General features: G+C 39.6%; 1 protein-coding gene across 1 annotated transcript in view; it reads right to left on the bottom strand.

Moving 5' to 3' along the window:
* Positions 1-22,130, bottom strand: part of ASCC3 (activating signal cointegrator 1 complex subunit 3) — a 261,017-nt gene extending 238,887 nt beyond the window's left edge. The window contains 10 exon segments of the mRNA XM_033054769.1: positions 3,706-3,845; positions 3,848-4,046; positions 4,049-4,099; positions 4,101-4,224; positions 4,226-4,289; positions 7,146-7,176; positions 7,178-7,282; positions 7,284-7,298; positions 7,971-8,114; positions 22,053-22,130. Of these exon segments, the coding sequence (XP_032910660.1) occupies positions 3,706-3,845; positions 3,848-4,046; positions 4,049-4,099; positions 4,101-4,224; positions 4,226-4,289; positions 7,146-7,176; positions 7,178-7,282; positions 7,284-7,298; positions 7,971-8,060 (819 nt within the window). The 5' untranslated portion in view covers positions 8,061-8,114; positions 22,053-22,130.
* Between the last annotated feature and the right edge of the window lie 4,917 nt (positions 22,131-27,047).

The following is a 27,047-nucleotide window of genomic DNA, read 5'->3' as shown; positions in this document are numbered from 1 at the left end:
TCAAACTAGTGCTTACAATGTAGTTTTCTTGAAACAATTCTAGTGTTTCATATCTTAGCCTAGTATTCTTTGAGTCATTTATACAGCATTTGAAGTGATTTTGTCTGGGAAACACCATTTAATCCAATTTGCTAAATGACATTAATATTCTTAATTTTATTTGGGCAAACTTCTTACCTTGTCCCAAGTGCACAATTTTTCATAATGGATGCTGTATTAATAAGATCTTAACACAATTCTGATTGCATCTCCTTTTTTCCTCTGTTATTTTATCTCTACAGGAAATACCTTCCTGTTTTATTTCATAAAGTGATAATATACTTCTGCCTTAGTGTAAAATAAAGACAGGTATTTCCAAAAATATTCAGAAAATTTTGCAGATAAACTAGACAAGAGTTCACAGAAGAAAGACACATGTCCTCTAAGAATAGCATGGTCTAATCAGAGGGACTAAACTCTTCCAACTTTTTCCTAGTTACCCTGGGAGGTGCTAGATGGACTGCTAAAATGCTCTCAGATGGCTCCAGTCTTCATTCATCATATACTAGAAACCGAGGGTTCAAATTGAGGAATGCACTGAATACAAAGTTTTAATCAAATATAAAATAAAAACCACAACAGTTATTGGCCAAACTCTGTAGTTGACTATTGTCTTCTTGTTTTTAAATAATGATGTTGTTACTGCACCATTACCATCAACAAAATACATATGCTCATCAACAAAACCTGGCACACTGTGAAAAGTGTGTAGCTGTCATTTAGCTTTACTGGTCTTTATGTCCCCAATGAAAAGCACACGTCCTAAACACTTAGAAAATAAGTTAAAACTCCCATATCACTATAATCATAAGAATCAATTTTTCTCTAATTAAGAGTTACCAGTGATAGGTCAGATAAACAAACTGTCCCAAAGGGAGAGTGGAATCTTCTTACATAGTGAAAACAAAGAACAAAATATTTATTCTACCTCACCAACAACTTTAAATGTAAACTGCTGGAGAAAGCAACTAATTTCAATTTCTTGTAGAACTCATTAAGTAGACAAAATCCTAAATAATGTATATGCGTGCCTACAGATACACTACAAAAAAGCCCCAAAACAGGATGCCACCCCATAAATTATCTAAACTGCTCATGTTCTTAATGTGATCTGGCACATCAATAAAACCTTCTTAAGGATCAAATGAAATTGTCTTACAGAAGTTATATTAGTTCAATCCACCAATATTCTCACCACAACCATGTTCATTTCTTGTTTAATAATAGACAGTGGTATCTTCCTGTTTTACAACACAAAAATGTGTTTTATAGATCAGGATTTTTATTTATGAAGAATTATCCTTTCATATCACTAGTTTTTTGTTTGTTTTTGGTTTTGTTTTTGTTTGATTTGTTTTGTTTTTTTGTTTTTTTTTGATGTTGTTGTTTATGAAGAAAACCACAGACACTTTAGCCTGTATTCATTCCACCAAGAAATATAGAATATTCAGTATGCATGATCAATAAAATTGCTACGCCATCTCACATTGCAAGCTCTTGACCTAGTTCTAGAAATGGGTTATCCTCAACTTTAAAAGCACCATCTGCTCTTAATGATGGCACCAACAAATTACTGTAATAAGAAAAAAAGAGTAATCCCTAAGTGATAGTAAAATCCGAGGCCAGAAGAAATTTTCAAGTCATGACTATGCCTACAGCAAGCACAATACAAATGCCAGCTAGTTTTTAACAAAAGGTGATCAGGTTCAAATTTGTTGTACTTCCTCCTTGACACCAACATTGTGCAATTAACAATGAAACAAGACTGTTGCAAGGAAAGGCAACAAAGAGGCCAAAATAATGAGGAATGTGGAAATCTTCTTTATACTACTACGAGTTTTTACAAATCCAAAGTTAGATGCAGTTTTCAGACACTTCATGGAAGAAATCCGTTTCCTTTCTACTGATGCAAATGAAAGAAACTATTCTTGCCTAAGTTAGTTTTCAGTTCATTGGCAAACAAGTTTTTCACATTATCAAATTAAAACTTCTGTTAAAGCCATCAAATTAGAAATTTTGCCAAGAATTCTTTCTTCCAGGAACTCATGGAAAGGAAAGCCTTTCTTGGTGACCTACATAAAAACTGGTAGCTTGAACTTTCTGCTAATAGATTTAACAATCCATTATGATCATTAAATTTGCAAAAAAAAAAAAAAGTTATTCCTTCTTGTGTCAAGCCGAAGGTTTAGAGTTTTTCCTCTAACATTTTACAAATTAAACTCAGGCATTAAATAGGCATTATGCAGAAGTATGGAATTATTTCTGCATACCCAATAAAGATATTGGAAATGTTTTCAATCACTGATCTAGAATAAAAAAATTTGAAATCTTTATCTCTGTACAATTAATAAACTTCAAGTCCCTTAGAAAAATATATTTTTCCCATGATTAATTTGACATGCAAGTTTTTTATCAAGCCTTCTTATCCAAGACCTGTTCAGTCTTCCATTTTCATGTCTTCCCTCAATATGACCACCCAAAGTATGACATTGCTTGCAGACATGTATTAAGGTATTTTCAAATATATTTCAATGCAGAAGAAATTACATCAACTTTCATTTATATTTAGGATCTGTAAGAAAATATACATGTGCAGAAAGCTCAAAGAACAGCCAAAATTTAGTACACTGATTACCATGAAAACAATATGGCTTCAACAACTATACCATTACACTTTAGATATCCATACATAGTTATCTAAACCTAAAATGAAGTACACTTCTCTATCACCTCTATCACTATTCTCTATTTTCTCTTCTCTATCACCTTCTGGTTCTTTTAAGAAGAATAAAATCTGCAACTGAAAAGGCAAAATTCCTGAAAACTTTTACTGTATTTTCTTTCACAGGATAGTCTATTCCTACTATCAGTTGTATTTTGGTAGCAAACTTTCAAATTCAGAGTCTTTCTGAAAAGTCAGTTTGAGAATTTAAGTTCTGGATGCTTTCAGAAAAGGAAAGTAGGGCAATTTAGGAAAAATAAACATAACAAAAAAGTGCAGAGGAAAAGCAAATTACCAAATTGCAGGAATTTTTCCCCTGCCCCATTCAAAACTGGTTCTCCCTTGCCTAGATTAATTCAATCATCTCTTGTGTGCACACCTGGAAAGCATCTTCTCCGGGCTTTAATCATGCTTTTTCTCCTTTCTACTACTATGCTTATCTTTCAACTCCAGCAACTGTTACCTCTCCCTCATGTTTTCTCTACCTTTCTTGTAATAAACTCAGCTACCCGCTTTCCTCACAGAAAGAAACAAACGCGATATGACAAAATTTAAAGTACCACCACCTGCTCAGCTTCAGTAACAGGGAGGCTCTGAAACTGAAGATGAAACCTGTGCAAGAAAGTTCAGCTTGTCTTTGCAAGCTCCTCACACTTTGACAGACAGCTTAAGCTGGACTCTGCTTAAAAATAAAGAATGGAGATGCTGAGCAAATAGTCACCAAAAAAAAAAATCCTGTCCATCGTGGGGGAAAGAGATTATTCATCTAAAACTGATGCTGTATCCTTCTTCTCCCTGGTAAATGATGATGCTGCCATGAGATTTTCCTCAAGACAGAAAAAAAGCAGAGTTGGATAAAGTATATTGGCATGAACCTAATATTAAATTATTGTATATTTCTGTAGCATTCAAATATATGCAGTACGGTTAATGTGCTAGTGTACCTCATTTTGAAGTTCATCGGCACTTTTGGTAGAAGCAAGGATTTCATATAAAGTGCAGCAGAGGTCTTCTGTTGTTGGCCCTCCAGGGTTACCTCCTTGAGATTCCTTCAGGTACTTTCCAACTTCACACCATAAAAAGAATCATCTATTTTTTCCAAAGATTTGATATTAGATTTCTCATCACAGTAGTTCTGTAAGTGATTCAGCTGGTTATTCAAAAATTTGTTATAATCTAAGCTTATATTTTTCTGCGCATCAGTCTCACCATTCACAGGCAGCTCTTCAGAGTGATCCAAATCATGCATGTCAAATGAAAACACAATATTTTTACCAAACAAACACTCTGGTTATCACCATTTTGCTCTTCAGCCAACTGTATGAGGGCTCTAAGCTGTTTCCTCAGTGAAGTGAGAAGCAATCCGAGACACGGCATTGCAAGCTGCAGTAGCAGATGATGATGGAAATGGCCCAAACATCTGCTTGATCACCTTTGTCTCATCATGGCCAACACATTCCTTCCATGAAAGGTCTTAAAAGAAAAACAGCTCCACTTTCAATTGCTTCTTGTCCATTTTCAGCTCCAACTGTTAAGAAAAGCAAATACAACTTAATATGCTTAATACTAAGAATATTTAATTACCTATAATGTAACTGCATTCAAATTCTTGCCACAAGTCTCATCAGCAGAGATATCAAAAGAAGACCACAAGTAAGAATTGTTGCAAGGTACTGAATTATAAAAGGTATATGATAATTAAGCATCTGTCTTCATTATCCTTGTACATACTAAAAATTTATTGTAGGAATCACCAATGCTTTCTTATCTTTCTGAGCTAGAGAAAAAAACTTGTCAGAGGTCTTAAACTCATGATTGTATATTTATAAGCTATTTAATGTTAACAAATTTCCACTTTGTCTCACTATTTATTCACTGACTAATCTGAATATTCATAACAGAATAAATATACAGAACTCAGCTGGGGAATTACTGAATTCTTTTAGTAATTCCCAGTAGAATTACTTCTGAGTATGTACTAAGTTGGAAAAACTGCTCAAGAAATTTAAAGCAAATAAATGTATGAATTTAGATTTCCATCTACAAAATATTATGTTATGCAAATAAACAATATATTATTCGATAAAAACATGAATGTACTTCTTACACAAATGTTCCCAAAGTAGTAGAGGAAAACATAAGGAAAACTAATGGCATGTGATGGATCAGTAGGTCACTCCTACAAAATTTAAAAGTCACCAAGCCTAACCTAAACAAAACCAGCCAGCATACTGGGCTTTTGCTCGTTTTAAATGAGGACAACTTACAAAATTTTTTTACTTGTGACTTCATTCGACTTATATAAGGTGTAACACCAGAAAAAGCAAGGGTTTTTTTTTCCCCCAATCTAACAGGAAAGAGCAAACAAATTTTAGCATAAAAGGTGGAACAAGGCTGAGTAGCTAGAAATGTAACATACAAATAAATGGAGGTGACTACAAATCAGGTATTTAGCTTGAATCTTCCTGTGGTGCACTTTGAAAAGCTGAAAAGTTCAAGGAAAGGACTGGAAGTGATATTTACAAGATAATTAGATACCTACATACGGTACAAGATACATGACATAAAGATACACACATATACAATAAATATGTAAATACGTCTCAGAGGAAAAGATGGTTCAGCATAAAAAACACCCCCTATATCAAAACACTTGTAGTATGTCTGCATGAAGCTCACTCATATATTGCTAACATGCAAATACATATTATTTAAAGTCACTTGTCTCAGAACAGAAGTAAAGATTACTAAACTAAAAGAGAAATTGAAGGATTTGAGAAAATCTCTTAGCTTTACTATGTGGTATTTCTCCTTTATTATTGACATCTATTTACGAGAGCATCTCTTGAAAAAATAGTGCTCCTTCCATCTCAACAAAATAAGTCAGACAAGATGACAAGAGATGCACTACTAGAAGCTACTCTTTTTGCTTTTTTCTTTTGTTTGTCAGCCAACATTTTTAGTCCAGTACCTCTTGTGACCAAACTATACACAGTGAATATTTAAAATAGCTTCTTCAATCAATATCTATTATCAATACAGATTGCACATTCTCCTACTGACTCTTTGGACTGGACAGCTGGTACAAACTCAATCCCCATCTTGCAGAACTTTCCCTCAAGCCTTGTGTGCTGCAAGTGCCACTGAAATCTGTGCACTGAAGGAGAGGCACCTGGGTTAGGGCAGAGAGGTGGCCCTTCCCGGAGGTTCTGTCTCAGAAAGACAGCAGCCACATGTTTAATTTCCAGCCCAAAGGGGTTAAAAGGCTAATAACAGTACTAACCAGAGTTTAAAAGTTTTTTGTCAGGGATTTGAGAAGTACCCAAAAAATATACTTCTGATTACTCAAGAAAGCAATAGCCATTTATAGCCACTAATAGATTTAACAGGTATCTTCTGCAACTGTAGAGCACAATTGACGACCACCACATATTGGACTAGACTTTGGCACATTGGCAATATTGGCACATATTGCCTAGATGTTTTTGAAAGCCTATATTTAGACATTTGTTTCTTTCTCAATTTACTAGGTATTTCCAAAAAAAGGTCAAGAAATAGAAATGTAAGCAGCAGGTAACATTTATATTGTAACAAAAATCTCTGGTCTATAGTACCAAAACCAGGCAAATATATTTATTTTTATTAATTCTCTCTGTCTTTTTACTAATTGTTCTATTCAAGATATTTGAAAAATAATCAGAAATGGAGGAAATATGCCTATGAGATTGAAAGGAAAAACCCTTAGATGTGACAGCAAGAGCTTGAGCCATGCACTCTGTTTATGAGCTGATGAAGTTATTAAACTTTGCTAAAAGCAAAAGCTGTATTAGATTTAATCAGTCAAAAACTACATTTCCAATCAAAACTAAGTTTTCACACGTCTTTGCAATAATGTATTTCAGTATTAAAAGTTTAATTCCAAATGAGTGAAATATATTTTTATTTCTCTCCTCAACACCAAACACTTCTTACATTTCTTACATTTTTATCTGCCTGCCAAAGCAGTCTAATTTTTCATTATACCAATTATGTGGCATTAAAGCAGACAACATCAGAATTTTTTCTTTTCTTAGAGTACTGCTATTCCGAAAGAAACAGTTGGTTTTGCTTAATAACTGTCAATCACAAACCATTCCACACTCTACAAAACAATACTATCAAATTAAGAATATTCATATAACAATGCAATCTTAAAATAAGACAGCAAACTAAATTGTGCATATGCGTATCAGATTAAATGGAGTTTTAGATATTTCAGGGCAAAACTGTCATCAAGGTAGAACAAAATTGCACCAGTAAAGTATGCAGGCAAAAAGCAACTTGAACCTGCTCCACCCCCAAATAAAACAATGTATTATCAGACTACTAGAGAACAAAAACATACCTATTTGTTTTGCAGCTTGTAGGATTGTTTTTTAAATCACCATTTACAGTTTGGTATTCTTTTTTGTCCAAATTGTCATCAACAAACTTTATTATCTTCTTCCAAGTAAGATCAGACTTCAGCAACTGGGGCATGTAGTTTTGATCTTTTAGTCTGAAAATGCAAAATATTTGAGTTTTAAAATTTATTTTCAAATTAATATATGGGTGTTCCTTAAAATTAAACACCAGATAAAAACAGTTCCTTCCAATTGAATTCAGTATATAGTACTGACTGCAAGTACTTTTCCTTTTACCTGATCTTTTGTCTCTTTCCTGAGTGTATGAAAGAAGGATACACAAAAGCACACAGTCTCACTACTTTACTCTTTCTAGAGCAAAATTCTCTACAAAGCCAAACTCTTGCAACTTCAAGAGATTTACAGTTCCCAAGATTCCAAACTCATTTCACAGGTTCCCACAAGACACCTATTGCTTTTAACGCATTATTTCTCAGGAAGCAAAAGAAGTACCTAAATTCAAGTAAACTTAACATTAGAAGGGAAAGGTTGGATTTCCAGACCTAAAAAGCACACCAGACTGCCCAGCTTCCTGAAAGATGAATGAACACAACCCAGCAAGCTTTTCCATATAGCACATCATTATTGTAAGGGCTAAGTATAAATCACAAAGCTACAGCAAATTTGATTTTGAGTGAGGACACTATGAAGGAATGTACAGGAAACTTTACACACTCTGCCCTTCTTGCTTGCCTACTCTTAAAAAATAGCAATGCAAATGAAGAAAACAAATGATTCTTACTAGAGCTAAAAGGAAAAAGCTTTACCGTTAAATCAGCTAATTCTTCACTGTAATCTTCATGTTTAGTGACATTTGAAAAGGAGCGTAAAGCGCCTGTAAGACGCGGCAAGGCCATCTGTTACTCATTCAGTGATCCATAGGATGAGAAATCAAATCCCAGTTCAAGTACCTAGATGAGAACAAAACAAATAACATGGGTTTACTAATGTTATAAATACAAACTTGCATCATGAACTTGAAAGACCTCCTCAAGCTAGCAGCACTTGGCTGGAACTTCAATTAAGCCAGTTAAAAAAGATCTCTTAAAATAATGATAATCAAAATTCAACAAAGGAGAGGTGAAAGGCAGAGGCAAGAAATGGTAACAGGCAGAGGTCACTCAGCAGGTGGTTCTTTCCTCTCCTCCCTAAATAAGAGTTACCAGCAATGAGGAAAGTGGCAATTATTTCTTTAGCACCCCTAACACTGAGTATTACAGTGAAATCTATGTAACTGAACTTTAGCTCCCAGTAGCAGTAAGTGATTACAACCTACCGGAAGATTTCCTCTGAGCCAGCCCATGCTGGGAGCTTTCAGGTCATTAACAGCCTCTGGCACTAATGCAGAGAGAGGCATCTTTCTTCAGAAGTGCTTAGCCATTTTTAACCAGAAAAATAGGGAAAGAAAATTATGACAGGAAATAAAGATTGTCAAAGACATAGCACTGACCGATTATAAGAGAAAAAGGGAATAAAAAGGGCTACCAGAAAACTGAAAACACTATGCCTTGGGATGTTTACATCTCACAACTGGAAGTGCACACACACTTAGAGCAGGACTCTCCTCAGAACTACAGCTTATTTCCGTGCAGTCTTATTTTCTCTGTGGAACAGGCTCATTTCTATGCATCAAAACACAGCTGTTCTCCATCTGAAATTGTACTTCTTCCAAGCCTTTTACTGAAATTATTCTCAGTTATTTAATTTCAAAAGGTGCCCACAGCTGAATTGGTTAATGAACCCTAACGCACAGCTACAGTTTCTGATGGTAGCAGATAAGATAGATTTAGATTATTTTTGAAACAATTAATGATACCATTACAAACTTAATGATCTGCATCGTTCTTAGCATGCCTGAAGATCAACGTCCATCCAGAATTTAAAGAACTTGTAACAGAGTTAATAAAATTACTTCCCCCCCAGTCATATAGTACAGAACTCTCTGCTTTCATGTAATTATCCTTAACATTTTCCCTTATTTAATGACTTCATTTCTATTTTATCTATCAGCTTTGCAATACAATACAAAGAAATTCAGATGCAGCGTTCCAGTCACAAACAGAGAAATGTCACCGACTTGACAGGTATGCTTGCTTTCCCACCTTGCATTAAGGTGCTTTTTGAGAATGATTTTACAACAGCTGATATTTTGGAGACAAATGTTACAACAATGAAGTTACAAAATGTGGAAATACAAAATCTTTAACTGTGAAGGGCACAGAGATCATGTGTTCAAGCCTAGAAGCAGACAGAGCCAAATATCACTGCAGCTTTTTTGATATATTCAGTGAATATATGACATGTAATTCATACCAGCATAGCTCCTAGTGAAAATCATCTGTGAACAATATAGCCACCATTTTTAGAAGGAAGTAATGTGTCCAGACTTTGAGGGTACATCACTCTCACACTGTTCTAATGACAAAACTGCCATTAGCTATTAGAGCTACTGGGTCCATTTTACCTATTTATTTTACACCTACATTCAAATGGCTTTTTCTGTAGCATTATGTGCTTTTATAAGAAATGTAATGGCATAACTGTAATATTATTTTAATTGTCCTTTCTGAAACACCACGCACAGCAATTTATGAAAGTTTAGAACATGCTTATAAAAAGTTCACTTTTCACACACAAATTTCAAAGCATCTCCAGCAGGCTCATTTATTAGGAAACTGAATTTTAGATGTATATTTCTTTCTCCTTTATTCAATCCTTTATTAACAGCTCCTGAAATAGAAAACCTGAAACACCAGAAAACAAGTAAGGGCAGATTGTCCTGACCACAGGCATGGCCAAAGAGCCAAATCCAGCCCTGCAACTCTAATCTTTGTACTAGAAAATGCTGCTCTACGCTTGCCTGTGTGCTTTCAGAACTTGCAGGTGTCTGAGAGGGCTGGTTTGGTAGAGCAGTCACACAAGAGACAACTCATTTATAGTCAAACTTCACACACCCCCTTCGCTTCTGGTGCATGACACCCACTCTCAGCAGGACACCACATGAAAACAAAAAACAGTTAGTAAACAGAATGGAGGGGAACAGGTGCAATTATTACTCCACTCTTAACACTAGATCAAAAATCATATGGTCCTATAAGATGCAGTGTTAAGTTTATATTTTCTTTTTTTTTTAAATACGTTACCTGCCTGCACATAAAGCCTCCTGCAATGCCTGCCTACATCACACTGCTATTAGAGTGGATCAGCTATTCCTTGTCTTTCCACAGCCATCATAAGGGTAACTAATTCCTTCTGTTTGGAGAGAAATGTATCTGTTTGCCCACAGGTGGATCTAAAACATCTGAACTACCAAATGATCCTGCTAAGATCTGCTGGTTTTGGAATAAGGACCCAAAAGGCAGTGGCAATTAAATCCTCTTTACCAAGGACCCATATATAGAAGATGAACTTTCACCATCCTTCTGCCCATTCCCCATAAAGAAAAGCATGAGAAAGGTACCATCTTAAATAATTTCCATGGGACAAATGGAATGGGAATTTAATCTTCATATCAGTGTGACTTTACATGGCAAAAATATTTCTTCCTCATCCCCCACCCCAATCAAGTAAGGACATTTTGGGTGCATCCTGCTAATCATTCCCTGAACTATATCAGATTTCCTGCCTCTTTTAAATTTAAAGCACTCTAACTTTTTCCACCAAGCGTGTTTGTAAATCAGAAAGAGCAAGATCCACCTTCTAAAGTTTTGTGAAAATGAGAGAAAGTAACTTTTTTGCTTTCTCTAAAAGTCCATTTTACTTCTTTTAAGAACAAGTGTGATTTTAACACTGAAACTTTTTATAGGAGAAAAGTAAAACATAAAGGCAGGTTGTACTCAGAGTTCAGGTTAAGAAACAATGCAAAGTTAATTGTTTGAAAATAAGCATAAATCATAATCGCGGCAGGTTTTTATTCATTAAAGTGGAACATTAAAAAAATTTCTAGCAATTCCACAAATGTAACAAAAACTCCTAGAGAAGTTTTTTTCACTTCCACATTTTCACCAGTTACTTGGGTTTTCCTCCAACTCCTGGCATTCCTACATTTCTAATGTACAAGCAAATAACAGAACAATTTCTGTCTCATCTTTGCTGAAATATTACAGAGATTGGTTGTAAAAGACACATCCTTTTGAAATTTACTGAATTTCTATGCTCCTGATCAAATTAGCTGCCCAGTAGGGCTAAGAGAAGGTGAATGCTCAGATCTAGTACGTCAATGTTCAAGTTGAACAGAAATCTTTCTTTTCTTACAAAGAATGGAATAACATAGCATCAATACAGCTAAAAATCACAGGTAAAATCCACAGTTATGTGATCCCAAAGTACCAGCCTCTCTAGTCTATAATATTTTACTTCAAGACTTCAAGTCCTTCAAGATTTCACAGTAGTGATTTTGTTTAAAGTATTTATGGAATATTAAGCCATGTTCCCAGATTTTGCCTATATTACCTATTAATTCTTCCAACTATTAACAAATTCCTTCCTGTCTATGTAAACTTGCAATTTATAAAACCTGAAGAAGTTATTAGTAGTAACTAATCTAATCAAAGAATGCTATAAAGAAAAAGAGGCTTTAGACATTGGCAGTGAATAGCAGGTTGCTATTGACCACAACGTATTTCAAACAGCATTTTCTCTTTCACTTGAGAAAGTTGAAACACTTCAAATGAAAAAGAAATTAATAGGGCACAAGGCTACACAAAAGCTAAAGGGACAGTGAAGTAACTTTTTTTACATTTTAAACATATAATTCCAACAGTGAGACCATTATCAACACATATAATATTTTACTTTACACTGCTATATAAAAAGACCAAAAATAAATCCCCAAACATTAAATTTGACTGATATGAACACATTTTAGAATGGCTACAATTAACTTCAACAGCATCATTAACACAAAGGTAAACTTGATTATTTTATTTACAAGTAAGACTAATATTTACAAAAACTCAAACAATGCATTCTACTTGGTATATATACTTTCTACATCATACACATCAAAGGAAAAATATTTCAAGAAAACACTAAAGAAAAAAATGAAACCAATACATAAAAAGCTATCTTGGACCTCTGAGAACATTTTTATAAGATTCAATAAAATTTTCTTATCCAAACATGTTTGATGCCAACAAATACACACCTAATTATTAAAGTTGTTAGCCAGGGCTAAATGGTTTAATAATGTCTGGGACATTAAACCTGACATAGCAGGCAAAAGCATGACACTAAAGCAACAGTATTTTCTGACCTCGTATTTTGCACCTTTACAAACAGTGCTGTCTGATGCAGTAACAACTGCATGCTTTCAGACATTTCACTTTCTACAAAAGGCCATGGAATTCAGACATCACCCTGGAATTCTCTCAAGCTGTCTGGGTCAAATATTGCTGATCTCCAGTCAAGACTGTGTCAATCTTTAGAAGGGCAACAGCAAGATAAAGGAATATGTACTTAGGAAGAAACAGTGGCTTCTTGACATACAATATTCACCTCAGCAAATACCAAAATTCAAAGTGCCTCAGCATAACACGTAAGCATAACAGTGCGTCTGTGTGTCATCATTCACATAAGAGACAATTCCAGCACCTTACTGACAGAAGTCACTAAACAAACAAAAAACCCTAGAAAATCAAATAATGGAATTACAATTCATTCAACACAGTATTAACCCTTTCCACATTTTTTCATAATCTTAGCCATGCACATGCGATTTAAACACCAGCTGCCTAACACTGTGTCTGCTTGCATCAGCTGGAGAAGCATTTCCTGTGATTATGCCTGATACTGTTCTGGGATGATGCCAAACATGTGGTTTGGCTCAATAATGTGTTAATTTTAGATGTACTTTGAGGATAGCTACTAAGGATTGCTGTTGTTAAAAAGAAAAAAAAAAAAATAAAACAACCCTTTCTTCAGAATAACTCATCTTCTTTTTCTAAGAACATAAAATGTAATTCAGTTGTTATATCAAAAAAGTCTGTATTTTTTACACCTCATCGCCTTAACTTTTAATGTTCCCTGCAGCGAGAGACAAACTGTATCCCAAGCAACAGAAACTTTGAGTCTTGTCTTACACATGGAGATGTACTACAAGCAAATTTCCAACTTCAACACATGTAGCATGTATATTCGTTTAGGTATAAGCCACAAATAGAAGATGGGGTGGTGGAGGTGTCATTTGTTTAGTTTTACTTTAAGTTGAATAGGGGGCTCTCTGTGCCTCTGTTATACACCGTGCCATCAACAGAGGTTGAAAACAACCTCAGGGGCTTCATCTTGCTCCATTACAGAAAGGCTTGTCACTGAAGGAAGAGATGTATGGAAGGTAAATAGGGATGTAGGTGTTCAGAGGAAGGAAAGAGAGAGTGAAAAAAAATAGGTAAGTGAGAGAAAGGAAAAGTTTTGAGTTAATGACAGCTAAGTAACACACATTGTATCTCCTGAGGATGGCTGAGAGGATGTGGGATTCACTTCAGCAAATATAAGTGCTATAACAACACATGTATAATACACAACTGCCTAACTGCTGGGCTAACAGCATGCTGGAGAACTTGTTCAGATGGTAGTAAAAAAGTCTCTGTGATGTGCTCCTGTAGTGAACAGCAAGCGCATACAAGGATAAAGCCCCCAGTGTGAACTACTGGCCATTACAATGTGTAACTAACTGAGGTTTTTAAGCCTCACAGGGATGTGTTCAAGCACTCAAATCACTTACCATATTTATAGATAACTAAACAAATGCCTCAAATACTGTATTATCCTCCAGTTCTAAATAACTGGATGCTTATTAGCCACTCAACACCATAATTATCCTTCATACTTAACGCTGATTTCCTTCAACATAAAGTTTCAATAAGCCTCAAGGTGGGATCTGGATCATTTTGTATCTGGAGCATTCTCTCATGTTTTTTTAAGGAAACTAAACATTCCTTTGGAGAAAACACAACCTATTTCAGCATTTACAAAGGATCTCAAATGCAATAAAATAAAAGACTAAGCCAAGCACACTAATCCTTAAGACCCTGCCTGTACATTATTACTCAAATCAAAACAAAGAGGCGGAATGAGTAGGACTGCTGTCTTACTTCTTATTAACCACTAAGTCATTCGCTTTCTTTACAGCAAAGTTATTAGCAATGTTCATACTACCTGCAAAGACATCAGTTCTGAAGTAACAGAGATGTTCTGAAGTAAACACCAAGATTCCTTCTCAAGGATTTCTTTAGTAATTAATTATGGCTAATAAAATCTTTGTATCCTGCAGACAACGCACAGTAGTTGTGTAAGCACAGTGCAACGTACGCCAAGATTCACATTTAATCTTACAGAACAATTATTCTATGAAAACACTTATGGAATTATTCTATGAAGCAGGATTTCTCATTTGGAGAAAATACTAATTTTTTTTTTTTGGTAATGCTGGCAATCTGAAACAGAAAACATTCAAGTACCTAAACCACAGAATTATTTTTCAGAACAGAAATATGCAGAGTTTTAGACCAGTTAAGTAAGAAACTGTAGATTCTACAGCCCTTCTAGTAATAGACAAGAAAATCAATTTGTTATGTACTAAAAGTATGGAAATGGTCTTATAAGAAACACAGATTTTTGCCAACTTTGTCTATCACTAAATGAAAAGTTTACCAAACTATCAGCTATAAATAAAGTCATCCTATTTCCAGCAGCTTTTGAGTCAGACTTTTTACCAGTGGTTGCAGTAATACAGAAATATGTAGAAAATGACTCATCACATAAAATAAGAACCAGATGTCATTGTCCAGAGAAATGCATCGATTTAATTAAAATAATGCAAGTGTATTGTGCAATTTTAAGTGTTTGCTATGTTTTGGAATATTTGAATTTGTGTTCATTTAATTTCTACATAATATGTCCTTTATGCTTTTTCTGTCATTTAGTATTTTGTTTGATACCTGTCAATTTTTGAGGTAAGAAGTAAGAAAGCCACGACAGTGTTTGCAGGAAAACTCTCTAGTTAGTATCTTTCCAATAACACACAGCCACTGGAACCTGAAAGCTATGTATTTTATCCATAAATCTTCTAAAAAGTATTTTAATTCTGAATACACTACACTACCCCTTAGTCTTTCTAAAACTCCTAAAAGTCTGTCAGCCTGTATAAAAACTTTTCCAAAGGTATGTCCATATAAATGAACCACTCATGGTGTAGCAGTCCTTTTACCCTTACCAGATCCTTGTCACAACATACTAAAGATTCAGGCCAGCTCAGTGGTTAAAAAGTTTCCAGTTTGTATTTCCTATTAAAAAAGCAGAGGCACATTGGTAAGACAGCTCACCTACCTAATGGGGTCAAATATTGAAGTGTACTGAAGATGCATAGAGAGTCCCAAAAATCAAACTATTAAGAGAAGCTTTTCAGTCCAAATCATGCCAGCCTTTTGGGGATGCCTTCCCCCTTCAGAACTTCCCCTTACTGCGTGGAGGCAATATTACCTCCCCGCACCTCCCTCGCAAACAAGGAGAGTTATAAAGAAATCCAAGGTTATAATAGACACACAATAAGTTGTCCCAAGCCAGACCACTGTCCAGTTGATTTAGCTTAAATATTACTTAACATTAGGATACAGGGGTGAAAAAGTCCAAATTTCAGCCTAAAATTTTATGCAAAAAAAATAGATCAAGGTTTGCCTTGCATTATAAGTATACCCCTTACAGTCTGAAAACATGCCTCCTTCAAGGCAGAGGTTCTTCTACAAAGAAAAAAAAAGTTAATTAAAATACACTTAAGCAACACTCAGCTATTGGATAGATACATGGTCACATAAAGTAATATTATTAAAGGCAGGATCCCTTGTCTTCTCTTCAGAGCTCACATGTCACACAGCCACTTCAAACAGCACACATCAGCTATTTGATGACTAGCAAGTAGCAGCTTTCTAATTGATATTTTATCATTACTGCAGTTTAGAATTATAACTTAAAAAAAAAACCAAACCAAAAAAGCTAGTGCTGCAATGTTGCAAGTGCAAATCAGAATCAAAACTAAGAAATACTGCTGATCCTTCCTGGACTGTCTGTCTATAATGCTGGCCATATATGTAAGAGGATATTTTGAGAAAGACACTTGTACAATTTCCTACAGTAAGGAAATCCCAAGTTGTCTTTTCAAAGCTTGCAAACGTGTCTGCTAATAACATAAGAAAATGAGGAGAACATAAATTGAGGCATAATATTATTCTTGGCAGATATAATAAAAGGGAAAATAGCCCCATTATGTCTGTAGTGATTTGAGGAGGTTTAAAACAGGATTTTTCCAGATGCACATTTTTTTAAATGGCTGCATTTCTCAAGTCATAGTCATATAGTCATAGTCATAGAAGGTATGTACAAATTCTTAAAACATATTTTTGAAAATTGTACTGTAAGCTAATACATACATACATATTACACAAGAATCTTCCACTGAACACTTAAAAGCCTTTGAACAATTATTATGAGTACTTGGCATGACACATAGGCTGCCTGTTCAGATTTATAGAATCAACTTTTAAAGATGCCCCAGAAACAAAAATGCTATCCTAACAAGAAAATTATATAACCAAGAATTTTACTTATATTCATGTTTTGGAAGCAACATAGATGTGAACCATATGATGTCATGCTCAGCAATAAAAATTCTGGGAAAGAAGAAGCAAGGGGTGTGCGAAACAAAGACACACATCCATGCTTATGGGGTTTGTCTTCCCAAACAACTTAAATGTCTGCTATTTTCACCCCATTTCACAGCCAAAGGGAGTGAGTAAGAGGTGGAGGGGCATCTGGCTAATGGCTGGCGTCAACTCACTATAAATAAAAAATTTCTTACAAGAAATGGAAGAGAGGTTTTTCAGAGATCCTCTTTACTCTTCCCTAATCTTTCAAGGAGAGGACACATTAGAATAATAGAATGATTAAGGCTGTAAAAACCTCCAGGATCATTAAGTCACTAAACCGTACCATAAAGTTCCATGTCTACTCATTTTTGAACATCTGCCCCCTGCTTAGAGCAACAGCTAAGACTAATGTCTTCCTATATCTTGAACAAATTTATCAGAATCCAGTTCCAAACAGAAACTCATTAAGTGACACAGTTCAGCAGCCCTCACCAGTTTCAAAGAAAGGAGAGGTTGTTTAAATGGCTGTCTGGTTTGCAAAACATTTGAATGCAGGCAAGTAAGTCACAACTGTACAAAGTCATCTACGTATTCTCACAACTTCTCAGAAGCCAGTTTACAACAGGAAAACTGAAATTTGCTCCACAATTCATCTGACAAATGCTTCAATGACCAACCTATCATTCCACAATCATCTATTCTTGCTGTAAGACCTATTTATGTTTGATTCAGGCCTGTAATATCAGATACAGTCTATTTTTTAGGCCAAACTTTCAATGTGCCTTTGGGCAAGCAAGAGTAACATATGGCTCAGAGTAAACACATGCTTTAGAACAAATGACAGTAAAGTCTAGAGAAGTGTATAATTTATATCCATAAGTTCCACATACAATGAAAGGAGAGAGCCAGCAATTTTTTCTGTCCCTAAAATATCAACTAGGTAAAACATTCTGCACCTTTTTTTAAAAGTTATTTTTCTCTAGCACCCACTAGATTTAACAAGATGGGAAAAAGAACAAGAGTTTTATTTTGCATCTCAGAGCTGCACTCAGTAACAGGCTGCCCACCAAACTAGCCCACATGTTTATGTACCAAAGAGAAGACCGAAAACACCAACTGCCCTTTCTGAATTACAGTCCACATTGCTACTGAAGCCTAACTCTTTCTTGGCTTCACTCCAATCTAATGGAATTTCATTGAACTACCACAGTCGTATACAACTTCAAGAGGAATATGTATATCTAGAACAAGCTCAAGAAACACCCAGCATCAGCATCTTTCACACCACTAGTTAATTCAGTGAGCCCCATTACCACAGAACCACAGGGTGCTGCTATTGCTTCCTTCAAACACATTTTTAAGTGTTCATGCAGTGTTTGGGGTGGTTGACCCTGGTCAGCAGCCATGCTGCTGCTTGTTCACCTTCCACAGTGGGACAGGGTAGAAAACAGGAAGAAGAAAATAAAAAACCTTACAGGTTGAGATATAGGTAGTTAACAGAGGAAGAAAATGAAAATATCCCACAAGTAAAGGAATGAAATGCTCACCACATACTACAGGGTGACCAATGCTACAAGCTCCAGTTTACTAATCTCCAAAAACCAGGTATCTTGAAAGCAAAAAACCCACCCTTTCTTCTTCCTCTATGTGTGTTTTCATTTCTGAGCACGACAATACAGAGTACAGCACATCCACTGGCCAGTCTCAGTCTACTGTCCAGGCTGTGTGCCTACACAGCCTCTTGTCCACCTCCTTGCTGACTTGCTAGGCAGGGAGGATGGAAGAAAGCTTTGATGTTGTGCAGGCCAGAAACAGTCAAAACATTGCTGTGCTATTGACATAGATTTAGCCACTAATCTCAAGCACTTTGACTGTGATGGAAGTTAACTCCTAAACCCAGTATAGGAATGTGCTCACATTGGCACTGTGCAAAAAGAGGTGATCAAATTCCTCAGAGAGAGATGAGCATAAAGAATGCCCTGACTATGCATTCCCTTACGGACCGTGCTTGCAATAAACACAAAATTGCTTCTTTCTGTGATTGATGAGGTATTTAAAAAGCAAAAAGGACTAAATATACAATGACTGACTATTGCCCATAATCTGAGAATAAGGAGGTACATGACAGAACTTAATAGTTTAAGGTGAGAGTAATACCAAATAGAATGCCATTCCTGTGAAGAACATAACTGAATTTGGGAATTCACTGCCACAAGACGCCAAAAAGACTAAAAGTTCAGGTATGCCTAGATGAATTAATGGATATCAAATATCTTGGTAGCCTCTGAATTCAGCGGCTTAGAAACAGATAATCAGTTGTTTAAATAATGGATTGCTAAAAGATAATATGAAAGTGAAGGTATAATTGGATGTCTTCCCTTTTTTTTAGCAGATCACCTAAGCACCCTCCTACTGGCTGCTGCAGGAGAGAGACACTAGACATTTTCTTTGAAAACAGAGCCACTGAGTGAAATGACAACAGAGATTCTGAGGATTACAATTTGGCATTTATGAGTCTGATGTCTCACAATCTGTTTCTGGGTCCCTACTCTTGTTTTCCTTTTCTTTTTAGCTCAGACATCAGTTGTTACATTTCTAACAAACATCCAGCCTCATATTATAGGTAATTTATTAAACTGCTTTTGATTAAGAAAGTTTATCTGGTCTCAGTTCTCTCTTCAAACATTAAAGTGTAATTCACTTTAAGAAAATGTGTAGGCTAGGAAAGTGCTCAACACCAACTTCAACAATTGTTACTACAAACAATTTACCAGGAAAACAGTAAGCTGTTATTTGGAGTAATGAGGACTTCAATTTTCTATGGAGAAATTTTGTAGGAGGCAGAAAAGAAACCTGTTCAGCACTCAAAACGCCCATACAAGCTAGAATTAATCCCACCCTTAACAGCTTCCAAACAAACTTTACTTATAAACTAACCAGTGAAAGACAACATGTGTCTTTCCTTCCCCCAACCACCTCCACACCCCATTAGCAGCTCCTCTAACTATGTAACAGAAAAGAAACACTCGAGAATAACAGGGACCAGCCTGAGTTCAGTTCAGCAAAAACTGTAACTTTTTCAGAGAAAGCACTGTAGGACCTGCAGAAATACATACCAGCCTTTTATGAAGAATGACTTTTCTACTAACTGTGTCAAAAAATATTTTTTCAACTATAAGTGTTCTTCCTGAAAACAGAACTTACACTACACAAAAAAAACCTGAAAATTATACTGAGAAGTAAGGGACTTTAACTACTTTAGAAGCCAAATGACAATCTTCTTGATCACATAATCACAGAATGGGTAAGGTTGAAAGGGACCACTCTGGATCATCTAGTTCAACCTCTCCGCTCAAGCAGGACTAACCTAGAGCACAAGGCACAGTGCAGACAGTTCTTAGAAAATCTCCAGTGAAGGAGACTCCACAACTCTCAGGACAACTTGTTCCAGTGTTCAGACATCTACACAGTGGAGTTCTTTGTCATGTAGAGGCAGAACTTCCTGTGCATGAACATCTCCCTGCTCTCTCTTGTCCTAGTGCGTGACACCACCAAAAAGAGCCTTGATCCATCCTCTTGACACCCTCTCTTCAGTTACACACATTTATGAGGCCTCCTCTCACTTGTCTCTTCTTGAGGTTGAACAGGCCCAACTGTCCCAGCCACTCTTCATAAGACAGATGTTTCAGTCCTTTATTCATCTTCAAAGCCCTTCACCAGACCTGCGCCAGGAGCTTCAGGTTTAGCTTCAAAGCAATTCTGTAAACACAGAACTGTCAAAATAAAACATTGTCGTTTGACAAGTTCTTGCCTTCTCTCTGATTCAGAGGAAGTCAGGACCTAACTTACTCCAAAGGTCAAGCTAGCTTTTAGAGAAAACTGCATAAAGGCCCTAGCTGGGAGGTGGTCAGTATTCCCACATGAATGTAACAAGAGTTTTCCAAATGTCGTAATTCCAAGACGATGCAAGTTTACTCTTCTCTGGCCAGAAGCAACTCAGATCCAAAGGAAATAATTTTGAACTTGCTTTACAGCATCTGCTGAAGCATGTATTTAATCAGACTCACCACCTCATTGATATCATCAATGCCATCTCTACATGAAGGGCAGTTTGCATCTGACGTGACAGCTGGCTTGGTTTTTGTCCTCCTTAAAATTTAGCTCTGCAACCTACCATGTGGACATACATAATTCTTGCTGCACTGTCTCTGAAACTTACAATATTTTTTCTAATCATTGGCTAGACAGAAGCCAAGTCTACAACCTGGAAAGTAACTAAGCATGATTATTAGATTTCTTCTCTTCAGAATAACCTTTACTGGTTTCACGTCAACAATTCACTGTCAATTGCTTACAAAGCAGTAAGACTTAAAGGGTCTACACCAATGTTACCATTTTTAAAACAATGACAAAACCTACATTCAGAACTCATAGGTTTTAAGCAAAGGTATTATTTGAATTCCAACATGATTCATACTCCTGAAGCACCTGAAGTGCAAGCCTTAGGATGCTAAAAGACTGTCGTGTTTTGTAAGCAAAGCTGTCAGTTCACTGCTACCAACCAAAATGAAGTAGTACCCAAAACGGAAAAACACTCTATGTTAAACCACATGCTTCTTTCGTTCTTCGTTTCTTGGTCTCTACGTTTATTAATACCAGCAGTAGGTACTGAAAGTACATTCGACAGCGGCGCGTTCCCCACTTGACCACTCCCTTCAGCGCCGTTCCGATGAGCAAAGCTCACCAGGCACCCGAGGAGCACACGGCACTCGGGCCTTCAGGAGCGGCCTTGCATCACGGGCCGCGGTGTGTGCCGGGGCTGGGGCAAGGCGAGCACTCCGCCAGCTCCGGCACCGCTGCCGGTCCCGGGCACGCTGCCGGTCCCGGGCACGCTGCCGGCCCCAGGCACGCTGCCTGCCCTGCCCGCCGGAGGCAACGCGTGTGCACCGGCCAGCGGCCCGGCTGCCCCCGAACGCCGCGCCTGCCGCCGCCAGCGCAGCAACGCCCCTGCCCCGAGGCTGCGGGCAGAGACCCCGCAGCGGCGGGACGCCCCCCCCGCGCCCGGGCACGCCGCCCCCGGCGGTCCCACTCCCCACCGGGGTGCGGCAATGCGGCCCCGCACCGGCGGCGGCGGCGCAGAGCAGCGCGCGCCGCGGGCCCTCCCCGGCGGCCCCCACGCCGCGCCCCGCCCGACCCCCGCCCGCCGCGCACCTGCCTTACGGCCCGCCGGTTCCGCTGCCGCCAAGAGCCGGCGCGGCGCGACACTGCCGTACGGCGAGAGCGGGCGGGGCCGTGTCCGGCGCTGCCCGTGGGGCTCCGGTGCTCGCTGCGGGACTGTCGCGGTGCCAGCGGCCTCCGCCGGCCCCCGCCCAGGTCTCCGCGCTCCGCCGAGCCGGCGCCGCGCTCAGGCTGCCTCGGCTGCAGGCTGCGCGTCCGCCGCGTTCTCTGTGCAGACAAACGCGTCTCGCCGAGATGCCGCGGCTGCTAATCCCGGGCTCCCGCCCCAGTTATGCCCGGCGTGGAATGTGCCGTGGGGGCAGCTCCCAGCAGTATTTCACAGAACCACAGAATCAGTTACGTTGATAAAGATGTAATCTTTACCGAGTTCAGCCTGTAACCGAACACCAAACACCTTGTAACCTAAACCATGCTGCTAAGTGACATCTCCCGTCTTGCACATCTCCATGCACGGTGGCACTTCACTTCCCTGAGCAGCCCGTTCCAGTGTCCAATCACCGTTTCTGCCTAGAAATTTTTTTCCTGATGTCCGAACTAAACCTCCCCTGGCACCTGCTTAGGACTGTGTCCTCTTGTTCTGTCAAGGCAACTGGTTGCCTGAAAGAGGCTGATCCCCACCTGAATACAGCGTCCTTTCAGGCAGTCATAGAGAGCAGCAAGATTCCTCCTGAGCCTCCTTTTCTCCAGGCTAAACAACCCCAGCTCCCCACAGGACTTTGTGCTCCTGAGTCTGTACTTCGGGCTTTCCTGGGTGTAGATATCCATGGTCTTCAGCCTTCAGTGCTCTTTAGGCAGCTCATCCATCCCCTGCATATTTAATTCTTACCAAACCACATGTGTACCTCACTGTGTGCCTCTAGAGCTCTTCCACCCTTACTTGTTCAGTTTTCTGATTTTTGAAGCAAGCTTTTTAATAAATGGCCTATGTCCTCAGTTGTATTAATACTGTATATATGTGTAAGGTGATTTTTTTCAATAAAGATATTATCTGCCAGATATTTAGTGGACTAGAAGTGCTAGACATTGCATGGAATTAATTTTGTCAAATGCAGATGTCTTAACATAGACTTAGTACGTGCCTCAGGAAAAAAAATAATTTTCTTCAGTATGTACTGATTTTTTTTGGAAGACGCATGATGGTTGATGTCCACATCTTAAATAATCCTTTGCTTATTCTCTTCTGTATTGTACCAGATCTTTGGCAGCATTTGATATTCATCAGTATCTGAATCTACCATTCACTATCATGCCCTTTGTTTGACTGCTATGCTTCTTGCAGATCCAATAAAAAGGTGTGCAGTAATTTCACGATTACAAGCCGTACTGATTATAAGCTGCATGTCCGGGTGTCAGCAACATTTCATTTTTTGTCCATAAATAAGCCGCATCGGATTATTAGCCACACTTTCATTCACAGCGAGGATCCCCGTGCAACTTTCACAAAGTTGCCAAGTAGTAACAGAATCGTGGATCACTGGGTTTACTGGCTTGGCTTGGGGCCATGCGGGCTTGGCCCACTTGGGGCTGCCAACAGGGTCGAGTGAGCCAGCTCGGCACTGCTGCTCGACTGGGGCTGCTCGGGGCCGGCCGCCGTTGCCAGGCTCACTCGCCCCTGCCTGCACTGCCGGCGTCAGGCAGGCTGGCCCTGGCCCGGCGCTGCCGGTCCTGCTGCTGCTCTGCGTTCACTCCCCCTGACCCGGGGCCTGGCACTGCCGGCCCCGCCCCAACCTGGTGGGCTGGCCCTGGCCTAGCGCCGGTCCCGCCACCACCGCGTCCTCTCCTCCTGGCCCGGGGCTGCCCGCCCGGCCCCCACTGCATCCACTCCCCCCGGCCCGGCACTGCCTGTCCGGCCCCCGCTGCGTCTGCTCCCCCTGGCCGGGCGCTGCCCTCCCGGTCCCCCACCGTGTTCGCTCCCCCTGGCCTGGCACTGCTCCACCGGGGCCGGGTGGGTACGGCTCAGGGCTGCTGCCAGCTCACATTTCCAGTTGGCAAATTTCAGAGTTTTTTTTATCCCATATTAGCCGCTCTGGATTACAGGCCGCACTCCAGGTTCAGACCAAAATTTTAGTCAAAATGGTATGGCTTATAATCGTGAAATTACTGTAAATAGTCTTCATGTTTTGCATGAAATCCTTCTGGCATAGCCACATGGAAAGTTCTAATTCAAATTTGAGAAAAAGGTTTCAGTCAAGTAGGCTCAATATTGTAGACTCTGAGAAGCAAGAAACATATCTGATATTAAGTTTGCAAAGTACTCTGGAAATTTAGAGGAGCTAATTCACCACTGTACTCCTCACTTTATGTGTTCATTAACCAAGAAGTATTCGAAGTCAAACCAGTGCTGTTCACCTGGAGAACAGTGGGTACTCACCAGACCCAATCCCAGTTTATGGTCACTGTCAGTAATGCCTGCTGGTGACACTTGAATTATTGTCTGAAAATGCATTATAATTTACAGACTATTGAATTGACTCTTTTAGTTTCTTTTTAACAACTGAAAATTAATGCTAATATGTGAACCATGAATTTTAGTTACAGTAATGTCACGATTACAAGCCACCCTGTTTTGACTAAAATTTTGCTCCCACCCCGGAAATGCGGCTTACAGTCAGGGGCAGCTAATATATGAATAATTTTCTGATGTTTCCAACCCCAGAAGTGCAAACCGAGGTGCCGAATCAAGTAACTGCCAGTAAAACCCAGCTTTTCGCCATTGTTACAAATTGGTTACTCTGTTTCACGGTGGGTGGAGCCAGCTCAGTGCTGGCAGCGTGGCGGGGGGGAAGGCGGGGGAAGGTGGGGGACTCCCTCCTTCAGGCAGAGCAGCCCGGGGGAGAGACGAGGGGCCCTGTGCTGCCATCCTCACGGCCTCGGGGGAAGGTGTGGGGCTCCCTCCTGCTGGCCCCGCGGCCCGGGGGGAAGGTGGGGGGCTCTGTGCTGCCATCCTCGTGGCCTGGGGGGAAGGCGGGGGGCTCCCGTCCTCGCCTGCCAGTGCAGGAGCAGGCAGGCTCTGTCCCTGCCTGCCGCAGGAGTGGGGGTGCTCCTTCCCCTCCTACCACCGCGGGTGCCAGCGGGCTCCATCCCTGCCTGCTGCCGTGAGTGCCGGCAGGCTCCGTGCCCTCCTGCCACTGCGGGGCAGCGCCGGCTCAGGGTGAGCGAGCCCAGCAGCAGCAGCGGCCAGCCCCAAGCGGCCCTGCCAAGCGGCAGCACTGAGCTGGGCCACCTGGCCCCGTAGGCATCCCCTCATGGCCTGAGCCAAGCCAGTAAACACCCCCACCCCCAATCCCGCGATTCTGTTACTATTTGGCAACTTTGTTGCACGCAGGTCCTCGCTGCGAACGACAGAGTGGCTAATAATTGGATGCGGCTTGTGTATGGACAAAGAATGAAATGTTTGCCAACACCCGGAGATGTGGCTTATAGTCAGTGCGACTTGTAATTGTGAAATTACTGTACTTGAAGAGTACTTCGGTTTCAGAAGAGAAATAGATTAGTAATTAAAATAACTTTGTCTTTACTTTGACAATGGAAAACTTATTAAACCACTATCTTACAAAAAAATCAACAAATTCAGCTTCTGTTGAGATTGTAAAACGAACCTGGCAGACATCCTTGAATCAGTATGAATCTCTGCTGTAATGAGAGTATCAAGCATTCAAAACTAACTGCTCTCTGCAGATGTCACTGTTACTAACACTGGGAGAAAAATCTTAAATCAATGTTATTATGTGACAATAATGCAGGTTCCTCAGAAAACATTCCAAATCTCTATTGCCCATGATTGCAAAGTAATCATATCGTGTATGCTGCAACTGCTATGCTAGCAAAAGTCAGTGCGTTGGAGGTGCTGTTATTCAAATGAGCTGTAATTCTTTACAGTCATCTTGTTCCCATAGATTTTAATACTTTATTTAAAAGTCACTGGGAGGAGGGACTGACCTTGGCTCAATGCTAGGTGCCCCACTGAAGCTACTTTATCACTCCTCGGCTGAACAGAGAAAACATAACAAAAGCATTGTGGATTGAGATAAGGACAGTGAGAGATCACTCAGCAATTACTGTCACAGGAAAATCAGACTCAACTTAGGGAAAAATTAGTTCAGCTTATTACCAGTCAAAATCAGAGTAGAATAATGAGTTATAAAACCAAATCCTAAAAACACCATTCCCTCATTGTTGCCTTCTTTCTGAACTGAACTTGATTCCCTAATTCTCTATGTCTGTTCCTGCCACTTATGCAGGCGAACAGGGAATGTGGACTGCAGCCAGTTCATCACATGTTATCTCTGTTGCTCCTTTCTTCCCAGGGGTTGGATTCCTCACAACCATCACCTGCTCCATCATGGGGTCCCTCCCACAGGAGACAGTCCTCCATGGACTTCTCCAAGGTGACAGCTTCCCAGGGCTGCAGTTCTCCACTGAATGCCCCAGCACGTGTGCCTTCCACACTGCTCCAGTATGGGACCTCCAAGTGAGACCACAAGTCCTTCCAGCAAACCTGCTCCAATATGGGCTTCCCACAGGGTCACAGGCACCTTTGGACATCCACCTACTCTGCTGTGGGTTCCTCCTTGTGCTGCTCCACTGTTGACCTTTTCGGGTTGCAGGGGGATAGCTTGTCTCACCAGTCTGCGTCATGGACTGCCAGGCAGTCTCTGCTGTGGTGCATGGAGCATCTCCTCCTCCTCCTTCTTCACTGACATTGGTGTCTTCAGAGCTTTTACCCTCATGTTCTAACTCCTCCGTCCAGCTGCAGTTGCTGTTGCTCAGGTTTTTTTCTGTCTTCTTAAGCCTGTTTTCACAGAGGTGCTACCATCAACACTGACAGGCTCAGCCTTTGCCAGTGGTGGGTCCATCTTGGAGTTGGCTGTCACTGGATCTGTCAGGTGCAGGGGAAGCTTCTGGCAGCTTCTCACAGAAGCCTAACCATGTACCACCCCCCACCCTGCCACTACCAAAATTGGGCCA

Source organism: Catharus ustulatus, chromosome 3 (assembly GCF_009819885.2).
Source record: "Catharus ustulatus isolate bCatUst1 chromosome 3, bCatUst1.pri.v2, whole genome shotgun sequence".
Classification (NCBI taxonomy): Eukaryota; Metazoa; Chordata; class Aves; order Passeriformes; family Turdidae; genus Catharus; species Catharus ustulatus.
This window is presented reverse-complemented; position numbering and strand designations above follow the sequence as displayed.